At 38.0% G+C, this 25,627-nt stretch overlaps 1 protein-coding gene across 1 annotated transcript in view; it reads right to left on the reverse strand.

The window, feature by feature from the left end:
* Positions 1-2,123: 2,123 nt before the first annotated feature.
* LOC109868860 (fruit protein pKIWI501) overlaps positions 2,124-25,627 on the reverse strand; it is a 91,590-nt gene continuing 68,086 nt past the window's right edge. The window contains exons 8-10 of the mRNA XM_020458598.2: positions 5,806-5,922; positions 4,463-4,516; positions 2,124-4,366 (exon numbers count right to left, since the gene is read on the reverse strand). Of these exons, the coding sequence (XP_020314187.1) occupies positions 4,335-4,366; positions 4,463-4,516; positions 5,806-5,922 (203 nt within the window). The 3' untranslated portion in view covers positions 2,124-4,334. The remainder of the gene's footprint in view (positions 4,367-4,462; positions 4,517-5,805; positions 5,923-25,627) is intronic.

Below are 25,627 nucleotides of genomic sequence, written 5' to 3' on the forward strand. Positions count from 1 at the left end.
CCGGCCTCAGTCTAACGTGCAGGTGGAGAGGACCAACCAGAAGCTGGTGAGGTTCCTAAGGAGTCACTGCTAGGACCGGCAGGGGGAGTGGGCCCAGTTCCTTCCCTGGGAGGAATACGCCCTGAACTTACTTCGTCACTCCTCCACCGGGCTGACTCCCTTCCTGTGTGTCCTGGGATATCAGCCGGCCCTGGCTCCTTGGATTCCGAGCCAGACCGAGATCCCTGCAGTGGGCGAGGGGTTCCAACGCACAGAGGAGGTGTGGAACGACAACCACATGAGGCTACAGCGCACTTTCCGCTGTCAGAAGGATCAGGAGGACTGCCACCACAGTGAGGCTCCCATGTTCCATCCTGGTGATTGCGTCTGGCTCTCTACAAGGAGCCTCCCACTCCGCCTGCCCTGCCGGAAGCTGAGTCCCCGGTTTGTGAGCCCTTCAAGGTCCTCTGGAGGATTAATGAGGTAACTTACAGTTTACAACCCCACCAACTACCGGATCTCACCCTCTTTTCATGTTTCTCTCCTCAGGCCGGTGTTTCCGGGTCCCCTTGCTGATGCCGTCCCCCGCAACACCCCACACTCTTCTGATATGCGAGCCAGCTCTTAGAGCCGACTCGTTCCCGAACGACCCATCACTAATTCAGACACATGAAATGGTTCAACATCGGAAAACGTTGCCTTCCCATAGCTAGTGCTGCTGAATCCAGGTTTTTTTACAGAAATGTTTGGTGATCGACTAGGAATGGTAGGTGACCACTGGTTGAGAAGGTCAAACCATACAGTAAAATAACAGCCAGTGCTATTGGGATCATTGAGAGTCATACTGTCTGCCACATCACCATTTCTTACTTAATTCTGAACCACAATAACGCGTTTGATTCAAGTTCCAAAATCTAAACACTACTTTACAACTCTACTTCCCCCTTTTACCGTAGTTACAGGCATATGAGCTAATATAAGACTGGTTGTTGGTATTAAATGCGCAGCTGTGGGTGCTCAATTGCTTATAAAACTACAGGGGCAGTTGCTCGACTACCTATAGGAATATCAAAGTGTATGCAATACCAAATCTGTGCCACTAGATGCCCCCCTTGATTGATCAAACCAAGGGAATCATTAGCATCAAAACCAGGGAAGTGTTTGGCATCCTTCACAGAATATGTAGTTTGGCACTCCTTCACAGACACACATGTCATGTAGAATAGGGAATCTTATCAGCTCTAGAGAAGACCTTCCTCCAGCACCGAGGTCAATGCCAGGTGCAAAAGATGGATTAGAGTTGAGGATAAGTTAGGATAGGAAAGCTGAATATAAATATCCATGTTCAACACACATAATATATATTTAAATGCATTTGAGTCTAGCCAACAGCGGATTCTGACATTTCAGCTTTAATACATTTATGTCTTGGCTCACTTCAATACAATAGCCTAGGTACTAGACTTTTCAATATTCATTACTATCACTTGTCTTGCTTTGAACTACTGAGGTTTAATAGTCTCTTGTGAAGCAATCCTTTTAACTTCCAATCAAATATTCAACAAAACCAAGCCCTTACTTGCTGATCTAATTAGCTAGTGATGGTTTATGGATGCCATGATGCTATGTGTGTTGAGAAGAATTTCCCAGCAGGTTCCCACATATACCTGCAGTAATGAACCTGACGCCCCAGGCCTTGCTTTATGGGCCTGTCACTATCGATCACTACCAAGTCTACACACTGCTCTCTCTCTCTCTCTCTCTCTCTCTCTCTCTCTCTCTCTCTGTGTGTGTGTGTGTGTGTGTGTGTGTGTGTGTGTGTGTGTGTGTGTGTGTGTGTGTGTGTGTGTGTGTGTGTGTGTGTGTGTGTGTGTGTGTGTGTGTGTGTGCGCGTGCGTGTGTATAAGTGCGTGTGTGTGTGTGTGTAAGTGCATGTGTGTATGTGTGTGTGGCCGCCCTATGATGATGAATACCTGGCATATCAAGCTGTTCTGGTCATGTCTTCATGGCTGATTCATACAGGCAGCTGTGTCTCTAGCAGCACTGATCCATATGTTACTGACTGGGTTTCAACCCTGGTCACCTGCATGCCACAAGACACTGTTTGTCACGCCCATCACACACAACAGACACATGACACATAGTTCCCCCTGAACAGCTTCTTTATTTCTATCTCCAGCATTATTTACACAATTCAAAATGAAATATGTGCTAACGGATTAAAATCACACAATTCTCAAACACACGATAACAAAGACAGATTCATTAAATATAAGAGTGGAGTACTCTGTGTACCACCGTATCATCATTACACTTACCATAAAACTCTTTTGGAGAGGAAAGTTATTCTCCAAAAGAAGTATTGTCAAGACAATGATATTCAGAGGAGTTAGTTGGCTAAAGCACACACAGATCACGAGACCAGGCTAATCAGAAATTGCTTCTCCAAGAGTCTCACAGTCTTTCACTGTGAACTGGAACATTCTTACTGTGTGTTCAGTGGTGAGCTCCTCCCAGGCTGACTCCTGCCCAGGGTTATACTGCATACAGTCGTATACCCTTTTCACACTACTACGCCAAACCAAGCTGTACTTGGCTTGTCCAGTTACACATCTCCCATAGTTGCTGGACCCATGTTGGAAAGAATAATGTGAAAAGAAAATATGCTGGCCAGCACAGTACTGTTTGGGTGAACCCTGTGGCGTTAAGCAGGCACTGGGTTCTCCAACTCTGGTCCTGGAAAGCTGCTGGGTGGGCAGTTGGAGACCCGTGCCTGAGTCTAGAGCTGTGTCTGAAATGGCTCCCTATTCCTTTATAGCAGGGCTTCAAAAGTATTCCACTATAGAGGGAGTAGGGAGCCATTTCAGACTGGCCTTAGTAGTGAGATAGAATCATAAAAAGGCTTCCCAGGTGAAACATCTAATGTAAGGCGCTTACAGAGCAGTACAGTATTATATTGTAACACATACTATTTGAACATTTCAATAGAGCTAAATGTTCTCATACGTTGTTGTGTTTTAGACAAGGTCCCCAAGCCCCTCAAATACCCAGCAAACACACAACAGGGGTGATATCTTCAGTCCTCGTACCAGCTCTCACATAGCTTCCTCTAACCAGCTTTCACAGAACAACACTACTAGCCTGGTGTTCCAGTCTTTTGGTGCTTTGGCCAACTCCTCTCTGAGTTCCTTCATTGTCACACAAAACATGTATGGCTTGACAATGATAGAGAAGTTGGCTACATTAATCATTGGAGAAGGCTAGAAGAGTTGACTACAGCACATACAGTATGAAACCAGACTAGAAGAATGGTAGCCAGAGGTGGCAGGTAGCCTAGCGGTTAGGAGCATTGGGCCAGTAACTGATTGGTCTCTGGTTCAAATTCCTGACTAGGTGAGCTGACTAGGTGAAAAGTCTCTCAATGTGTCTTTGAGCAAGGCACATTTAAAAAAAAATGTTTAACCCTAATTGCTCCTGTAAGTTACCCTAGGTAAGAGCATCTGCTAACTGACTAAAATGTAAGAGTTGGCTACAGTATGAAACCAGGCTAGAAGAGTTGGCTACAGTATGAAACCAGGCTAGAAGAGTTGGCTACAGCACACACAGTAAGGGCTTGATTCAATCTGTAGCACTGAAGATCAGCATTATATCATGGATCTTCAGCAATACGGATTAAATCAAACCCTCAATCATTGTAAAGAACCAAACAACGGTAACATTTCAAATAAAGGAGGGTCCATTTTATCCTCAATAATCTGGGAACTGTAGCCTGGTTGCTGTTCAGCCAATTACATGCCACTCCTTGTATTCATTGTCTTTCGCCAATCTTCAAATAGGAACATTCTATCATTATGAGCTTGAGAAGATCAGAGGATTTGATCCTGATTCGATAACCGTCACAGTTATCCTCCAATCACAATGTAATTGTAAATCCGGGTTTGCATTTTGAACTTTAGGAACGTCGATAAGCCAGTCTCTTTGGCAAATGACAGGAGTGGCAAGGAGTGGAATGTTAGCTAAAATGACAGAGGAACCCAGGTGAACTTCCCAGTACTTGTATACAGAGAAATAGGCCTACATTGTCTCGGTGCTGTTAAGTGGATGGAAAATATCACCCCTTTTTTAACAGATTACAAATGTGATCTTTAGAAGACACTGAGATACTACTGATTGGTCTCACTCTAACGTGGTGCTGAAAGTTCATCACCTCCAAACCACTATCTCACAGTTTTACAACTATAATCAGTTTAAGGCCTAAAGATTGGGATGGATCTGTGTATGAGTGTGTACGTGTGTGTGTGTGTGTTATGGTAAACTGCTGGTTCTGGTTCTTCTCCATTGGAATCTCAGACGATCTAGGAGGATTTAGTCAGCAAGTTGCTGAGAACTGCAACCAGAAAAGGACACGCTGGGTTAACAACGGACAATCACAACACCGGCAGACTAGTGGTTGATGTGTTTGACTTATTAAGATGCTACGTACCCTGGGGATTCGACTGGGTCTCAGCCTCCTCCTTACGGGCACTCTCTACATCCCCTGATGGAGAGACAGGGAATTCATTACTATTTCTCTCAATGTAGCTGTGTCATTAGGTAGTGTATCTTGGTGAGAAAAAAATGTTTTCCCATTTCAAGAGGTTCAATTTAAAAAAGAAGATAGTTAGTGCCTATAAAGTCACAATTAAAATAACAATTTCATCTTAAATCAGCCATGATCCCTTTTTATGACAGGGGGAAAGGAAGCTGGTTGTGTGAAACAGGGAGGGGCAATTGAATTCAAGCTCACCAACATTTTTAGGGCCCGATTTGATCAGATCTGCTTTAGCCGAAATCCTCATAGCTGATATTTTGACGGTGTTGGAGGTGGAACTGCGTGAGCACTGTCAAATCCACAAGCAGATCCCGGCATTATACCTAAAGCAGACACTGCTATTGGCTGCACGAAGTCGCAGTAAGAGAAATCCCATGCAGCCTTGTTTACAAGTTCGAACACTGGAAGGCCAAAAGAAATCCTAATTATTTTGTTTAATGATTTTGAATTTGAGCGTCATTATTTCTATATAGCATTTCTATAAAGCAGCTGCTCACCAATTTGACAGCTCCAATGCAGTTCCACCACCAACAAAACATCAACTATGTGGTTATCGTTATGTTATCGTTATGTTGGCTATCGCTTTTACACTCTGATTCTTATTGAGTCCAGGTCTGAATTGTTAAAACATTTCTAGCCTGTCTATCTATGGGTAACAGAGTTGAAGTGTTATGCTCGACCCGTTCAGTTTTCTACCACATGGCCAAAAAGAGTAGAACCAGCTCACCTGCTTTTACACTAGGATTTGACTATTAGATGTAAAAAAACACATAATAATTATGAATAGTTTCACCATATTAAAAAGAGAGTTCAGTTCATGTAACAGGGTAGACCTTAAAATGAGGGATAGAATAATCTGACTATTAAATTAATCACTAATCACATGACATAAATAATCATCTTCAGAAATGACTCTGTCAAAGCAAAAAAAATGACTAGGGCTTTACAATACTGGTGAAAACATTGAGAAATGTTGGGATTCAGTGGATTAAAATCTTTCTAGAAGTCACAGAGGGATATGTTAAAAGGATGAATTTTGGCACTAAGCAAGTCTTTATTCATATAGAAAATCAGATTTATTGAATTTTCCATGTGGTCTATATCAAAGGGCACTTCATTGAATAAATATTGCTGCACAATTTTACTTAAAATATCAAAGAGAGGCAAAAGGTACTCTTTCCGTGGAACAGGCCAGCTACAGCAGCAGACAGTATGTAGTTGATGGTATATCTCACCTCCACTGTTCTTGAAACAGAGCTTCTTCTTGTGATAGGTGAAGTATCCGGTGGCAGCTCCAACGATCGCCACGCCGATAGCACACAGAATGCCCACCACCGAGCCAGAGCTAGACCCTATAGAGACAAAAGTGGTTATAACACTGCTTATAATGCAGCTTGTTGAAAGGTTCTGTTAGGTGGTTATATACAGTATTTTCACAGTAGATATGCAATACTGTATTTCGCAACAAAGATGCAGCGTGATGCTGTTGCATCCATAACCATATGTATATACACTGTTGGGCTCTGCTTGAGTCCAGAGCAGTGGCGTTCCCTATGAAATGTGCTGAGTGTGTGTGACGAGTGTGTGTGAGGTGTGTGTCTGTAACACCAGCTACAGCAGAGATTATTCTCAAACATACATCCAATAATTACAATACCTTACCTTCCACACAACTGTCAGCAGATACAGCTATTAACTCACTATGTCAACAGCTGTTAACTCTGTCACCACATCAATCTGACTTCTTCCACATAAGACAATGTAACACGACAGAATACTATCACAACCGAGTCACTACATACAAGAAATAACAACCATAGTTCAAATGAATAGACCCCCCCCCCCGCCCCCTCACACTTCACTTGCTAAGTATCACTTTTCCACTTTCCCCAATACATTAGTGCAATAAACAAGGGATACTTTGAGAGTAAGCTGTGAGGAAGTTTATTTTCTTTTGAATCTCCCAATGCACCTGCAAATCAACCTGTAGATGACTGAATACCACTGTCAAGTAAATACCAACCAACCACACAGTAGAGATACCACATGTTTCCCAGAGGGTTCTACATAGACCCCAGAAGAGTTCTAACTGGAACCATAAAGGGTTCTACCTGGAACCAAAAAGGGTTCTCGTATGATGACAGCCGAAGGACCCTGTTGGAACCCTTTTTTCTAAAAGTGTACACACTTAATGTGTTTATGTTTATTTATCCAATGTATTTATTTATATGAGTAATTTATGAATTTTCATATTATCTTTGATGTGCAGGGGCAGCAACAAAAACTGCACTGTGTACTTTCAGGTTTAATGTGTTGTGTGTAGACCTACATGGCTAGTATCTGTGTATGGATGAACATAGCTTAATCATTAAGTGGGAAATCTGCCTCTCTGTTCTATTGGACTTTTAATACTAGGGTTCATATAGAGCCTGGAGCTGTATCAGTCACCACCCTGTAATACAGACAGAGAGAGAGAGAAAGAGAGCACTAGACCAAGCCAATGGTCTGAGGCCAAACCACACGACTAACAACATTGTCATCCTACAAGAAATATGGTATAGAGGAGATGGACCCACTGGTTGCCCTCTAGGTTAAAAGAGCTGGTAGTCCCAGCCACCAAACTACCAGGTGTAAAATAGGGAAGGGACTCAGGGGGTATGTTAATTTGGTATAGAGCAGAACTAACTCACTCTATTAAATGAATCAAAACAGGAACATTTGACAAATTCAAAAGGAAATGATCTCAACAGAGAAAAATGTCTTCCTGTGTGCTACCTGTATCCCCCAACTAGAATCCTCATACTTTAATGAAGACAGCTTCTCCATCCTGGAGGGGGAAGTCCATCATTTCCAGGCCCAGGGACATGTACTAGTCTGTGGTGACCTAAATGCCAGAACTGGACAAGAACCGGACAAGAACCTGAGACCCACAATACACAAGGGACAAACACCTACCTGGAGGTGACAGCATTCCCTCACCCATATGCCCCCTAGGCACAACTACGACAACATAACCAACAAAAAGGGTCACAACTCCTGCAGCTCTGTCGGACGCTGGGTATGTACATAGTCAATGGTAGGCTTCAAGGGGACTCCTACAGTAGGTACACCTATACACCTAAGTTTTCAGAATGACACAAAGTTTGCTGCCTCAGTTTGTATGATGGCAATTTGCATATATGTTATGAATGTTATGAAGAGTGATCAGATGAATTGCAATTAATTGCAAAGTCCCTCGTTGCCACGAAAATGAACTGAATCCCCCAAAAACATTTCCACTGCATTTCAGCCCTGCCACAAAAGGACCAGCTGATATCATGTCAGTGATTCTCTCCTTAACACAGGTTTGAGTGTTGATGAGGACAAGGCTGGAGATCACTCTGTCATGCTGATTGAGTTTGAATAACAGACTGGAAGCTTCAAAAGGAGGGTGATGCTTGGAATCATTGTTCTTCCTCTGTCAAACATTGTTACCTGCAAGTAAACATGTGCTGTCATCATGGCTTTGCACAAAAAGGGCTTCACAGGCAAGGATATTGCCGGCAGTAAGATTGCATCGAAATCAACCATTTATTGGATCATCAAGAACTTCAAGGAGAGCGGTTCAATTGTTGTGAAGAAGGCTTCAGGGCGCCCAAGAAAGTCCAGCAAGCGCCAGGACCGTCTCCTAAAGTTGATTCAGCTCCGGGATCGGGGCACCACCAGTACAGAGCTTGCTCAGGAATGGCAGCAGGCAGGTGTGAGTGCATCTGCACGCACAATGAGGCAAACAACTTTTGGAGGATGTCCTGGTGTCAGGAAGGGCAGCAAAAAAGCCACTTCTCTCCAGGAAAAACATCAGGGAGAGAGACTGATATTCTGCAAAAGGTACATTGATTGGACTGCTGAGGACTGGGGTAAAGTCATTTTCTTGAATGAATCCTTTTCTGATTGTTTGGGGCATCCGGAAAAAAGCTTGTCCGGAGAAGACAAGGTGAGTGCTACCATCAGTCCTGTGTCATGCCAACAGTAAAGCATCCTGAGACCATTCATGTGTGGGGTTGTTTCTCAGCCAAGGGAGTGGGCTCACTCACAATTTTAAGAACACAGCCATGAATAAAGAATGGTACCAACACATCCTCCGAGAGCAACTTCTCCCAACCATTCAGGAACAGCATGATGGAGCACCTTGACATAAGGCAAAAGTGATAACTATGTGGCTCGGGGAACAAAACATATTTTTGGGTCCATGGCCAGGAAACTCCCCAGACCTTAATCCCATTGAGAATTTGTGGTCAATCCTCGAGAGGTGGGTGGACAAACAAAAACTCACAAATTCTGACAAACTCCAAGCTTTGATTATGCAACAATGGGCTGCCATCAGTCAGGATGTGGCCCAGAAGATTATTGACAGCATGTCAGGGCGGATTGCAGAGGTCTTGAAAAAGAAGGGTCAACACTGCAAATATTGACTCTTTGCATCAACTTCATGTAATTGTCAATAAAAGCCTTTGACACTTATGAAATGCTTGTAATTATACTTCAGTATTACATAGTAACATCTGGCAAAAATATCTAAAGACACTGAAGAAGCAACATTTTGTGAAAATGTATATTTGTGTCATTCTCAAAACTTTTGGCCACGACTGTACTGTAGACTACTTTATCACTGACCTCAACCCAGAGTCTCTCAGAGCATTCACAGTCAGCCCACTGACACCCCTGTCAGATCACAGCAAAATCACAGTCTACTTGAACAGAGCAATACTCAGTCATGAGGCATCAAAACCAAAGGAACTGAATAATATTAAGAAATGCTATAGAGGGAAGGAAAGCAGTGTGGAAACCTACCAAAAAAACAATTAGGTAACAACAAATTCAATCCCTTGTAGACAACTTCCTGGATAAAACATTTCACTGTAATGGTGAAAGTATAAACTTAATCTAAACAGTATATTTGACCTCTCACCTTCCCTATCAAATAAAAACATGTCAGGTAAGAAAATGAACAACAATGACAAATGGTTTGATGAAGAATGCAGAAACCTAAGAAAGAAATTGAGAAACCTATCCAACCAAAAACATAGAGACCCAGAAAACCTGAGCCTACTCCTTCGCTACGGTGAATCACTAAAACAATTTTATTTTACCTTTATTTAACTAGGCAAGTCAGTTAAGAACAAATTCTTATTTTCAATGACGGCCTAGGAACAATGGGTTAACTGCCTGTTCAGGGGCAGAACGACAGATTTGTATCTTGTCAGCTCGGGGGTTTGACCTTGCAACCTTCCGGTTACTAATCCAACTACTAATCTAACCACTAGGCTACCATGCCGCCCCTACCATGCTGTCCCATATAAACACAGACTGTCATGTTCTGACCTTAGTTCCTTTGTTATGTCTTTGTTTTAGTATGGTCAGGGCGTGAGTTGGGTGGGTTTGTCTATGTTCTGTTTTCTATGTTGTGTTTTGCGTTTGGCCTGGTATGGTTCTCAATCCGAGGCAGGTGTCGTTCGTTGTCTCTGATTGAGAATCATACTTAGGTAGCCTTTTCCCACTTGTGTTTGGTGGGTGTTTATTTTCTGTGTCTGTGTGTTCCACACAGAACTGTTTCGGTTGGTTATTTCACGTGTCCTTTATTGTTTTGTTTCAGTGTTCGCTTGTTTTAATAACTTGGGGGTTTGAACTTGACAAAATATAAACCCTCCAACCGAAAAAGATGTGGTATTGATGGTATCCTAAATGAAATGATAAAATATACAGGCCATAAATTCCAATTGTCTATACTTAAACTATGTAACATCATCCTCAGCTCTGGCATCTTCCCCAATACTTGGAATCAAGAACTGATCACCCCAATCCACAAAAGTGGAGACAAATTTGACCCCAATAACTACCTAGGCATCAACAGCAACCTTGGGAAAATCCTCAGCATTATCATTAACAGCAGACTCATACATTTCCTCTGTGAAAACAATGTACTGAGCAAATGCCAAATTGGCTTTTTACCAAACTAACGTATAACAGACCATGTATTCGCCCTGCACACCCTAATTGACAAAGAAACAAACCAAAACAAACACAAAGACAAAGTCTTCTCATGCTTTGTTGATTTCAAAAAAGCTTTTGACTCAATTGGGCATGAGGGTCTGCTATACAAATTGATGGAAAGTGGTGTTGGGGGAAAAACATACAACATTAGACAGGGATGCAGCTTAAGCCCCAGCCTCTTCAACATATATATCAACTAATTGGCGAGGGCACTAGAACAGTCTGCAGCACCCGGCCTCCCGCTGCTAGAATCAAATGACAAATGTCTACTGTTTGCTGATGATCGGGTGCTTCTGTCACTAGCCAAGGAGGGCCTACAGCAGCACCTAGATCTTCTGCACAGATTCTGTCAGACCTGGGCCCTGTCAGACCTGGGCCCAGCAAGCTGGTCCTGGGGCTCTGTTCACAAACACAAACAGACCCACAAACCCAATTTGGATCAACTCCCATATCTATTGGGTAAAATACAACAGTGTGCCATCACAGCAGCAAGATTTGTGACCTTTTGCCACAAGAAAAGGGCAACCAGTGAAGAACAAACACCATTGTAAATAGAACCCATATTTATGTTTATTTATTTTCCCTTTTGTATTTAAACTATTTGCTCATAATATGACATTTGAAATGTCTTTATTCTTTTGGAACTTTTGTGAGTGTTATGTTTACTGTAAAAGCTATTTCACTTGCTTTGGCAATGTAAACATGTTTCCCATTCCAATAAAGCCCTTAAATTGAATTGAATTTGAGAGAGAGAGAGAGAGAGAGAGAGAGAGAGAGAGAGAGAGAGAGAGAGAGAGAGAGAGAGAGAGAGAGAGAGAGAGAGAGAGAGAGAGAGAGAGAGAGAGAGAGAGATACATCATGGGACAAAACACCCACAGAAAATCCACAGAAAGAATGTTGCTAAAACATCCAAAATGTACAAAGAAATTCCACAAACCATGAGTGCAGGGCAGAACTTGGAAGGTTCATGCAAGTACAGAGCATTTATAGTCAGCAGTCTTTGCCCAGAGAGTGGCACGTTAACAAAACTGGCCCAAATACACAAGATTGACATGAACACAAATAATCTGTCCCCAAGGGCAAAACTTAGACAGCTGGAGGTGAATAATAAGAATGCATACATCGACTATTGGCAAAGTGAGGTTGAAGTTCAGAGAAAGACTTCACTTAAGCAGAATACTTAACACGTGTAAAAGACCCCAAACAAAGAAAAACATAAACCAAATACAGAATTAGTGATGATAGCCTGGCAATTGAAACAGGACGCCATCAAAAACCATGGCTGGCCAGAGAAGACTGACTACAGTATGTCATAACTGTGGGTCAGGAGAGATAAAAAGTGAAGAACACTTTCTAATCTTCTGTCCCAAATATAGATTACCTAGAGAGTCCTTTTCCCCCAAATTCATATAGAAAATGTCAAAAAATTGGACAGAACAATCAAACAACAATGAAACACGTTCTTTACTTTTGGTGCAAAGGTATGTGGTGATAGAGTTGGCAGCACAAAGTCACAGCTTGCCACAAGTTAAGGGAGGAAATATCAAATGTCCTATCTTCTCCATATATTATAATTATAGTATATACACTATATAAATACCAACAATATTTTTCATTTTTCTGTTATATATATATATATTTAAATATTATTATTACTTTAATGTTGTTGTTTTTTCATTACATTAATTTGATTCTGAACGTTGACCATTATTACACTTTTGTAATAGATATTTATTTGTTTTTATTTATTACAGTATATAGGTATTTCTATAATGCGTGACATCAAAAAAGAATGGTTTGATATACATTTAAATATGATTTTCTTGCAGATTCACATTTGTATTTACAGGAACAAGAGTCTAGATATGCACAATGAGACAGATCGTTGCGACATAGGGCTGTGCATTATCATGCTGAAACATGATGTGAGGGCGGTAGATGAATGGCACGACAACGGGCCTCAGGATCTCGTCACGATAGCTCTGTGCATTCAAATTGCCATCAATAAAATGCTATTTTGTTTGTTGTCTGTAGCTTATGCTTGCCCATACCATAACCCCACCTCCACCATGGGGCACTCTGTTCACAACGTTGACATCAGCAAACCCTTTGCCCACGCGACGCCATATACATGGTCTGCGGTTGTGAGGCCGGTTGGCTGTACTGCCAAATTCTCTAAAACGACGTTGGAGGCGGCTTACGGTAGAAATTAACTTTCAGTTCTCTGGCAACAACTCTGGTGGACATTCCTGCAGTCAGCATGCCAATTGCATTGTGTTGTGCTACAAAACTGCATATTTTTGAATGGCCTTTTATTATCCCCAGCAATAGGTGCACCTGTGTAATGATCATGCTGTTTAATCAGCTTCTTGATGTGCCACACCTGTCAGGTGGGTGGATTATCTTACCAAAGGAGAAATGCTCACGAACAGGAATGTAAACAAATTAGTGCACAAATTTGAGAGAAATAAGCTTTTTGTGTGCATGGAAAATGTCTAGGATCTTTGATTTCAGCTCGTGAAACATGGGACCAAAACCTTACATGTGGCATTTATATTTTTGTTTGGTATAAATATATTTTTTGTATTAAAGCTATTTTGTTTTTAACCTAACCTATAGCCTGACCCATTAACTTATGTATTACTGCCCCCAGTTGCAAGAAGTGGCATACCCCCAAAAAACTATCCAACACGAATGGCTCCTAGACTCCCAACTTGTGGAAAAAAGGTTCCAAAACAGTTCTTTGTCTGTCCCCATAGGAGAACCTTTTTTGGTGCCCGGTAGAACCCTTTTGGGTTCCATGTTGAACCCTCTGAGGGTCCTACATGGAAGGGCTCTCCTATGGGGACCGTAAAGAACCCTTTTAGGCTCTAGATATAACTTTTTTTCCTAAAAGTGCAAGCATGTTTCTGTCTCTAACACTAACACTAAAACCAAAACTAAATAATATTTTTTTTTTTAACAAAAAAAACAAATTTAAATCATGTATAAAACTAAAACTAAATAAAAACTAGCAATCAGATCTGAAAATTAACTGAAACTAAACAGAATTTCAAATAATATTTAAAAAACTTATAGAAAACCCCCCACAAAACTATAATAACCTTGGCTAACACACACACACGCATACACACACACACACACACACACACACACACACACACACACACACACACACACACACACACACACACACACACACACACACACACACACACACACACACACACACCTACACACATGCACGCAGACACACACACACACACACACACACAAACACACACACACACACACACACACACACCTACACACATGCACACATACACACACACACACACACAAACACACACACACACACACACCTACACACATGCACGCAGACACACACATTCAAACACACACAATGGAAATGGAATGTGGGGGAGAGAACTCTCTAAGACAAGAAGGGACGGTTAAGACACTGAGCCCCGCATATCACAGTATGGAAACTAGGAACTAGTCTACAGTATGGAAACTAGAAACTATTCAACAGTATGGAAACAAACTATTCTACAGTATGGAAACTAGAAACTATTCCACAGTATGGAAACTAGAAACTATTCTAGAGTATGGAAACTAGAAACTATTCTAGAGTATGGAAACTAGAAGCTATACTACAGTATGGAAACTAAAAACTATTCCACAGTATGGAAACTAGAAACTATTCTACAGTATGGAAACTAGAAACGATTCTACAGTATGGCAACTAGAAACTATTCTACAGTATGGAAACTAGAAACTATTCCACAGTATGGACACTAGAAACTATTCTACAGTATGGAAACCAAACTATTCCACAGTATGGAAACTAGAAACTATTCCACAGTATGGAAACTAGAATCTATTCCACTGTATGGAAACTAGAAACTATTCCACAGTATGGACACCAAACTATTCCACAGTATGGAAACTAGAAACTATTCCACAGCATGGAAACTAGAAACTATTCCACAGTATGGAAACCAAACTATTCCACAATATGGAATCTAGAAACCATTCCACAGTATGGAAACTAGAAACTATTCCACAGTATGGAAACCAAACTATTCCACAATATGGAATCTAGAAACTATTCCACAGTATAGAAACTGGAAACTATTCTACAGTATTAGAATTAGAAACTACTCTAAAGTACGGAAACTAGAAACTATTCCACACTATGGAAACTAGAAACTATTCCACAGTATGGACACTAGAAACTATTCCATAGTATGGAAACTAGGACCTATTCTACAATATGGAAACTAAAAACTATTCCACAGTATGGAAACTAGAAACTATTCCACAGTATGGAAACCAAACTATTCCACAGTATAGAAACTGGAAACTATTCTAAAGTTTTAAAACTAGAAACTACTCTACAGTGTGGAAACTAGAAACTACTCTACAGTATGGAAACTAGAAACTATTCCACAGTATGGACACTAGAAACTATTCCATAGTATGGAAACTAGGACCTATTCTACAATATGGAAACTAGAAACTATTCCACAGTATGGAAACTAGAAACTATTCTACAGTATGGAAACTAGAAACTATTCTACATTATGGAAACAAACTATTCCACACTATAGAAACTAGAAACTATTCCACAGTATGGAAACTAGAAACTCTTCCACAGTATGGAAACCAAACTATTCTACAGTATTAAAACTAGAATCTACTCTACAGTATGGAAACTAGAAACTACTCTACAGTATGGAAACTAGAAACTATTGCAGAGTATGTAAACTAGAAACTACTCTACAGTATGGAAACTAGAAACTATTCTACAGTATGGAAACTAGAAAAGATTCCACAGTATGGAAACTAGAAACTAGTCTACAGTATGGAAACTAGAAACTAGTCTACAGTATGGAAACTAGAAACTATTCTACAGTATGGAAACCAAACTATTCCACAGTATGGAAACTAGAAACTAGTCTACAGTATGGAAACTAGAAACTATTCTACAGTATGGAAACTAGAAACAAGTCTACAGTATGGAAACTAGAAACTATTATACAGTATGGAAACTAGAAACTATTCTAGAGTATGGAAACTAGAAACTATTCCACAGTATGGAAACTAGAAACTATTCCACAGTATGGAAACTAGAAACTATTCCACAGTATGGAAACCAAACTATTCCACAATATGGAATCTAGAAACTATTCCACAGTATGGAAACCAAACTATTCCACAGTATAGAAACTGGAAACTATTCTACAGTATTACAATTAGAAACTACTCTACAGTACGGAAACTAGAAACTATTCCACACTATGGAAACTAGAAACTATTCCACAGTATGGACACTAGAAACTATTCCATAGTATGGAAACTAGGACCTATTCTACAATATGGAAACTAAAAACTATTCCACAGTATGGAAACTAGAAACTATTCCACAGTATGGAAACCAAACTATTCCACAGTATAGAAACTGGAAACTATTCTAAAGCTTTAAATCTAGAAACTACTCTACAGTATGGAAACTAGAAACTACTCTACAGTATGGAAACTAGAAACTATTCTACAGTACGGAAACTAGAAACGATTCCACAGTATGGAAACTAGAAACTAGTCTACAGTATGGAAACTAGAAACTAGTCTACAGTACGGAAACTAGAAACTATTCCACAGTATAGAAACTGGAAACTATTCTACAATATTACAATTAGAAACTACTCTACAGTATGGAAACTAGAAACTACTCTACAGTATGGAACCTAGAAACTATTCCACACTATGGAAACTAGAAACTATTCCACAGTATGGACACTAGAAACTATTCCATAGTATGGAAACTAGGACCTATTCTACAATATGGAAACTAGAAACTATTCCACAGTATGGAAACTAGAAACTATTCTACAGTATGGAAACTAGAAACTACTCTACAGTATGGAAACTAGAAACTATTCTACAGTATGGAAACTAGAAACTATTCTACAGTATGGAAACTAGAAACTATTCTACAGTATGGAAACTAGAAACTATTCTACAGTATGGAAACTAGAAACTATTCTACAGTATGGAAACTAGAAACTATTCCACAGTATGGAAACCAAACTATTCCACAATATGGAATCTAGAAACTATTCCACAGTATGGAAACCAAACTATTCCACAGTATAGAAACTGGAAACTATTCTACAGTACTAAAACTAGAAACTATTCCATAGTATGGAAACTAGAAACTACTCTACAGTATGGAAACTAGGACCTATTCTACAATATGGAAACTAGAAACTATTCCACAATATGGGAACTAGAAACTATTCTACAGTATGGAAACTAGAAACTATTCCACAGTATGAAAACTAGAAACTATTCCACAGTATGGAAACTAGAAACTATCCCACAGTATGGAAACTAGAAACTATTCTACAGTATGGAAGCCAAACTATTCCACAGTATGGAAACTAGAAACTATTCCACAGTATGGAAACCAAACTATTCCACAATATGGAATCTAGAAACTATTCCACAGTATGGAAACCAAACTATTCCACAGTATAGAAACTGGAAACTATTCTACAGTATTAAAACTAGAAACTATTCCATAGTATGGAAACTAGAAACTACTCTACAGTATGGAAACTAGGACCTATTCTACAATATGGAAACTAGAAACTATTCCACAATATGGGAACTAGAAACTATTCTACAGTATGGAAACTAGAAACTATTCCACAGTATGAAAACTAGAAACTATTCCACAGTATGGAAACTAGAAACTATTCTACAGTATGGAAACTAGAAACTACTCCACAGTATGGAAACTAGAAACTACTCTACAGTATGGAAACTAGAAACTAGTCTACAGTATGGAAACTAGAAACCAGTCTACAGTATGGAAACTAGAAACTAGTCTGCAGTATGGCAACTATAAACTATTCTACAGTATGGAAACTAGAAACTATTCTACAGTATGGAAACTAGAAACTATTCTACAGTATGGAAAATATAAACTATTCCACAGTATGGAAACTAGAAACTATTCTACAGTATGGAAACTAGAAACTATTCTACAGTATGGAAACTAGAAACTATTCCACAGTATGGAAACTAGAAACTATTCCACAGTATGGAAACTAGAAACTATTCTACAGTATGGAAACTAGAAACTATTTCACAGTATGGAAACTAGAAACTACTCTACAGTATGGAAACTAGAAACTATTCTACAGTACGGAAACTAGAAACGATTCCACAGTATGGAAACTAGAAACTAGTCTACAGTATGGAAACTAGAAACTAGTCTACAGTACGGAAACTAGAAACTATTCCACAGTATAGAAACTGGAAACTATTCTACAATATTACAATTATAAACTACTCTACAGTATGGAAACTAGAAACTACTCTACAGTATGGAACCTAGAAACTATTCCACACTATGGAAACTAGAAACTATTCCACAGTATGGACACTAGAAACTATTCCATAGTATGGAAACTAGGACCTATTCTACAATATGGAAACTAGAAACTATTCCACAGTATGGAAACTAGAAACTATTCTACAGTATGGAAACTAGAAACTACTCTACAGTATGGAAACTAGAAACTATTCTACAGTATGGAAACTAGAAACTATTCTACAGTATGGAAACTAGAAACTATTCTACAGTATGGAAACTAGAAACTATTCCACAGTATGGAAACTAGAAACTATTCTACAGTATGGAAACTAGAAACTATTCTACAGTATGGAAACTAGAAACTATTCCACAGTATGGAAACCAAACTATTCCACAATATGGAATCTAGAAACTATTCCACAGTATGGAAACCAAACTATTCTACAGTATGGAAACTAGAAACTATTCTACAGTATGGAAACTAGAAACTATTCTACAGTATGGAAACTAGAAACTATTCCACAGTATGGAAACTAGAAACTATTCTACAGTATGGAAACTAGAAACTATTCTACAGTATGGAAACTAGAAACTATTCCACAGTATGGAAACCAAACTATTCCACAATATGGAATCTAGAAACTATTCCACAGTATGGAAACCAAACTATTCCACAGTATAGAAACTGGAAACTATTCTACAGTACTAAAACTAGAAACTATTCCATAGTATGGAAACTAGAAACTACTCTACAGTATGGAAACTAGGACCTATTCTACAATATGGAAACTAGAAACTATTCCACAATATGGGAACTAGAAACTATTCTACAGTATGGAAACTAGAAACTATTCCACAGTATGAAAACTAGAAACTATTCCACAGTATGGAAACTAGAAACTATCCCACAGTATGGAAACTAGAAACTATTCTACAGTATGGAAGCCAAACTATTCCACAGTATGGAAACTAGAAACTATTCCACAGTATGGAAACCAAACTATTCCACAATATGGAATCTAGAAACTATTCCACAGTATGGAAACCAAACTATTCCACAGTATAGAAACTGGAAACTATTCTACAGTATTAAAACTAGAAACTATTCCATAGTATGGAAACTAGAAACTACTCTACAGTATGGAAACTAGGACCTATTCTACAATATGGAAACTAGAAACTATTCCACAATATGGGAACTAGAAACTATTCTACAGTATGGAAACTAGAAACTATTCCACAGTATGAAAACTAGAAACTATTCCACAGTATGGAAACTAGAAACTATTCTACAGTATGGAAACTAGAAACTACTCCACAGTATGGAAACTAGAAACTACTCTACAGTATGGAAACTAGAAACTAGTCTACAGTATGGAAACTAGAAACCAGTCTACAGTATGGAAACTAGAAACTAGTCTGCAGTATGGCAACTATAAACTATTCTACAGTATGGAAACTAGAAACTATTCTACAGTATGGAAACTAGAAACTATTCTACAGTATGGAAAATATAAACTATTCCACAGTATGGAAACTAGAAACTATTCTACAGTATGGAAACTAGAAACTATTCTACAGTATGGAAACTAGAAACTATTCCACAGTATGGAAACTAGAATCTATTCCACAGTATGGAAACTAGAAACTATTCTACAGTATGGAAACTAGAAACTATTTCACAGTATGGAAACTAGAAACTACTCTACAGTATGGAAACTAGAAACTATTCTACAGTACGGAAACTAGAAACGATTCCACAGTATGGAAACTAGAAACTAGTCTACAGTATGGAAACTAGAAACTAGTCTACAGTACGGAAACTAGAAACTATTCCACAGTATAGAAACTGGAAACTATTCTACAATATTACAATTAGAAACTACTCTACAGTATGGAAACTAGAAACTACTCTACAGTATGGAACCTAGAAACTATTCCACACTATGGAAACTAGAAACTATTCCACAGTATGGACACTAGAAACTATTCCATAGTATGGAAACTAGGACCTATTCTACAATATGGAAACTAGAAACTATTCCACAGTATGGAAACTAGAAACTATTCTACAGTATGGAAACTAGAAACTACTCTACAGTATGGAAACTAGAAACTATTCTACAGTATGGAAACTAGAAACTATTCTACAGTATGGAAACTAGAAACTATTCTACAGTATGGAAACTAGGAACTATTCCACAGTATGGAAACTAGAAACTATTCTACAGTATGGAAACTAGAAACTATTCTACAGTATGGAAACTAGAAACTATTCCACAGTATGGAAACCAAACTATTCCACAATATGGAATCTAGAAACTATTCCACAGTATGGAAACCAAACTATTCCACAGTATAGAAACTGGAAACTATTCTACAGTACTAAAACTAGAAACTATTCCATAGTATGGAAACTAGAAACTACTCTACAGTATGGAAACTAGGACCTATTCTACAATATGGAAACTAGAAACTATTCCACAATATGGGAACTAGAAACTATTCTACAGTATGGAAACTAGAAACTATTCCACAGTATGAAAACTAGAAACTATTCCACAGTATGGAAACTAGAAACTATCCCACAGTATGGAAACTAGAAACTATTCTACAGTATGGAAGCCAAACTATTCCACAGTATGGAAACTAGAAACTATTCCACAGTATGGAAACCAAACTATTCCACAATATGGAATCTAGAAACTATTCCACAGTATGGAAACCAAACTATTCCACAGTATAGAAACTGGAAACTATTCTACAGTATTAAAACTAGAAACTATTCCATAGTATGGAAACTAGAAACTACTCTACAGTATGGAAACTAGGACCTATTCTACAATATGGAAACTAGAAACTATTCCACAATATGGGAACTAGAAACTATTCTACAGTATGGAAACTAGAAACTATTCCACAGTATGAAAACTAGAAACTATTCCACAGTATGGAAACTAGAAACTATTCTACAGTATGGAAACTAGAAACTACTCCACAGTATGGAAACTAGAAACTACTCTACAGTATGGAAACTAGAAACTAGTCTACAGTATGGAAACTAGAAACCAGTCTACAGTATGGAAACTAGAAACTAGTCTGCAGTATGGCAACTATAAACTATTCTACAGTATGGAAACTAGAAACTATTCTACAGTATGGAAACTAGAAACTATTCTACAGTATGGAAAATATAAACTATTCCACAGTATGGAAACTAGAAACTATTCTACAGTATGGAAACTAGAAACTATTCTACAGTATGGAAACTAGAAACTATTCCACAGTATGGAAACTAGAAACTATTCCACAGTATGGAAACTAGAAACTATTCTACAGTATGGAAACTAGAAACTATTTCACAGTATGGAAACTAGAAACTATTCCACACTATGGAAACTAGAAACTATTCCACAGTATGGACACTAGAAACTATTCCATAGTATGGAAACTAGGACCTATTCTACAATATGGAAACTAAAAACTATTCCACAGTATGGAAACTAGAAACTATTCTACGGTATGGAAACCAAACTATTCTACAGTATGGAAACTAGAATCTATTCCACTGTATGGAAACTAGAAACTATTCCACAGTATGGAAACCAAACTATTCCACAGTATGGAAACTAGAAACTATTCCACAGTATGGAAACTAGAAACTATTCCACAGTATGGAAACCAAACTATTCCACAATATGGAATCTAGAAACTATTCCACAGTATGGAAACCAAACTATTCCACAGTATAGAAACTGGAAACTATTCTACAGTATTAAAACTAGAAACTACTCTACAGTATGGAAACTAGAAACTAGTCTACAGTATGGAAACTAGAAACCAGTCTACAGTATGGAAACTAGAAACTAGTCTGCAGTATGGCAACTATAAACTATTCTACAGTATGGAAACTAGAAACTATTCTACAGTATGGAAACTAGAAACTATTCTACAGTATGGAAAATATAAACTATTCCACAGTATGGAAACTAGAAACTATTCTACAGTATGGAAACTAGAAACTATTCTACAGTATGGAAACTAGAAACTATTCCACAGTATGGAAACTAGAATCTATTCCACAGTATGGAAACTAGAAACTATTCTACAGTATGGAAACTAGAAACTATTTCACAGTATGGAAACTAGAAACTACTCTACAGTATGGAAACTAGAAACTATTCTACAGTACGGAAACTAGAAACGATTCCACAGTATGGAAACTAGAAACTAGTCTACAGTATGGAAACTAGAAACTAGTCTACAGTACGGAAACTAGAAACTATTCCACAGTATAGAAACTGGAAACTATTCTACAATATTACAATTAGAAACTACTCTACAGTATGGAAACTAGAAACTACTCTACAGTATGGAACCTAGAAACTATTCCACACTATGGAAACTAGAAACTATTCCACAGTATGGACACTAGAAACTATTCCATAGTATGGAAACTAGGACCTATTCTACAATATGGAAACTAGAAACTATTCCACAGTATGGAAACTAGAAACTATTCTACAGTATGGAAACTAGAAACTACTCTACAGTATGGAAACTAGAAACTATTCTACAGTATGGAAACTAGAAACTATTCTACAGTATGGAAACTAGAAACTATTCTACAGTATGGAAACTAGGAACTATTCCACAGTATGGAAACTAGAAACTATTCTACAGTATGGAAACTAGAAACTATTCTACAGTATGGAAACTAGAAACTATTCCACAGTATGGAAACCAAACTATTCCACAATATGGAATCTAGAAACTATTCCACAGTATGGAAACCAAACTATTCCACAGTATAGAAACTGGAAACTATTCTACAGTACTAAAACTAGAAACTATTCCATAGTATGGAAACTAGAAACTACTCTACAGTATGGAAACTAGGACCTATTCTACAATATGGAAACTAGAAACTATTCCACAATATGGGAACTAGAAACTATTCTACAGTATGGAAACTAGAAACTATTCCACAGTATGAAAACTAGAAACTATTCCACAGTATGGAAACTAGAAACTATCCCACAGTATGGAAACTAGAAACTATTCTACAGTATGGAAGCCAAACTATTCCACAGTATGGAAACTAGAAACTATTCCACAGTATGGAAACCAAACTATTCCACAATATGGAATCTAGAAACTATTCCACAGTATGGAAACCAAACTATTCCACAGTATAGAAACTGGAAACTATTCTACAGTATTAAAACTAGAAACTATTCCATAGTATGGAAACTAGAAACTACTCTACAGTATGGAAACTAGGACCTATTCTACAATATGGAAACTAGAAACTATTCCACAATATGGGAACTAGAAACTATTCTACAGTATGGAAACTAGAAACTATTCCACAGTATGAAAACTAGAAACTATTCCACAGTATGGAAACTAGAAACTATTCTACAGTATGGAAACTAGAAACTACTCCACAGTATGGAAACTAGAAACTACTCTACAGTATGGAAACTAGAAACTAGTCTACAGTATGGAAACTAGAAACCAGTCTACAGTATGGAAACTAGAAACTAGTCTGCAGTATGGCAACTATAAACTATTCTACAGTATGGAAACTAGAAACTATTCTACAGTATGGAAACTAGAAACTATTCTACAGTATGGAAAATATAAACTATTCCACAGTATGGAAACTAGAAACTATTCTACAGTATGGAAACTAGAAACTATTCTACAGTATGGAAACTAGAAACTATTCCACAGTATGGAAACTAGAAACTATTCCACAGTATGGAAACTAGAAACTATTCTACAGTATGGAAACTAGAAACTATTTCACAGTATGGAAACTAGAAACTATTCCACACTATGGAAACTAGAAACTATTCCACAGTATGGACACTAGAAACTATTCCATAGTATGGAAACTAGGACCTATTCTACAATATGGAAACTAAAAACTATTCCACAGTATGGAAACTAGAAACTATTCTACGGTATGGAAACCAAACTATTCTACAGTATGGAAACTAGAATCTATTCCACTGTATGGAAACTAGAAACTATTCCACAGTATGGAAACCAAACTATTCCACAGTATGGAAACTAGAAACTATTCCACAGTATGGAAACTAGAAACTATTCCACAGTATGGAAACCAAACTATTCCACAATATGGAATCTAGAAACTATTCCACAGTATGGAAACCAAACTATTCCACAGTATAGAAACTGGAAACTATTCTACAGTATTAAAACTAGAAACTACTCTACAGTATGGAAACTAGAAACTAGTCTACAGTATGGAAACTAGAAACCAGTCTACAGTATGGAAACTAGAAACTAGTCTGCAGTATGGCAACTATAAACTATTCTACAGTATGGAAACTAGAAACTATTCTACAGTATGGAAACTAGAAACTATTCTACAGTATGGAAAATATAAACTATTCCACAGTATGGAAACTAGAAACTATTCTACAGTATGGAAACTAGAAACTATTCTACAGTATGGAAACTAGAAACTATTCCACAGTATGGAAACTAGAATCTATTCCACAGTATGGAAACTAGAAACTATTCTACAGTATGGAAACTAGAAACTATTTCACAGTATGGAAACTAGAAACTACTCTACAGTATGGAAACTAGAAACTATTCTACAGTACGGAAACTAGAAACGATTCCACAGTATGGAAACTAGAAACTAGTCTACAGTATGGAAACTAGAAACTAGTCTACAGTACGGAAACTAGAAACTATTCCACAGTATAGAAACTGGAAACTATTCTACAATATTACAATTAGAAACTACTCTACAGTATGGAAACTAGAAACTACTCTACAGTATGGAACCTAGAAACTATTCCACACTATGGAAACTAGAAACTATTCCACAGTATGGACACTAGAAACTATTCCATAGTATGGAAACTAGGACCTATTCTACAATATGGAAACTAGAAACTATTCCACAGTATGGAAACTAGAAACTATTCTACAGTATGGAAACTAGAAACTACTCTACAGTATGGAAACTAGAAACTATTCTACAGTATGGAAACTAGAAACTATTCTACAGTATGGAAACTAGAAACTATTCTACAGTATGGAAACTAGGAACTATTCCACAGTATGGAAACTAGAAACTATTCTACAGTATGGAAACTAGAAACTATTCTACAGTATGGAAACTAGAAACTATTCCACAGTATGGAAACCAAACTATTCCACAATATGGAATCTAGAAACTATTCCACAGTATGGAAACCAAACTATTCCACAGTATAGAAACTGGAAACTATTCTACAGTACTAAAACTAGAAACTATTCCATAGTATGGAAACTAGAAACTACTCTACAGTATGGAAACTAGGACCTATTCTACAATATGGAAACTAGAAACTATTCCACAATATGGGAACTAGAAACTATTCTACAGTATGGAAACTAGAAACTATTCCACAGTATGAAAACTAGAAACTATTCCACAGTATGGAAACTAGAAACTATCCCACAGTATGGAAACTAGAAACTATTCTACAGTATGGAAGCCAAACTATTCCACAGTATGGAAACTAGAAACTATTCCACAGTATGGAAACCAAACTATTCCACAATATGGAATCTAGAAACTATTCCACAGTATGGAAACCAAACTATTC

Source organism: Oncorhynchus kisutch, linkage group LG2 (genome assembly GCF_002021735.2).
Source record: "Oncorhynchus kisutch isolate 150728-3 linkage group LG2, Okis_V2, whole genome shotgun sequence".
Taxonomy (NCBI): domain Eukaryota; kingdom Metazoa; phylum Chordata; class Actinopteri; order Salmoniformes; family Salmonidae; genus Oncorhynchus; species Oncorhynchus kisutch.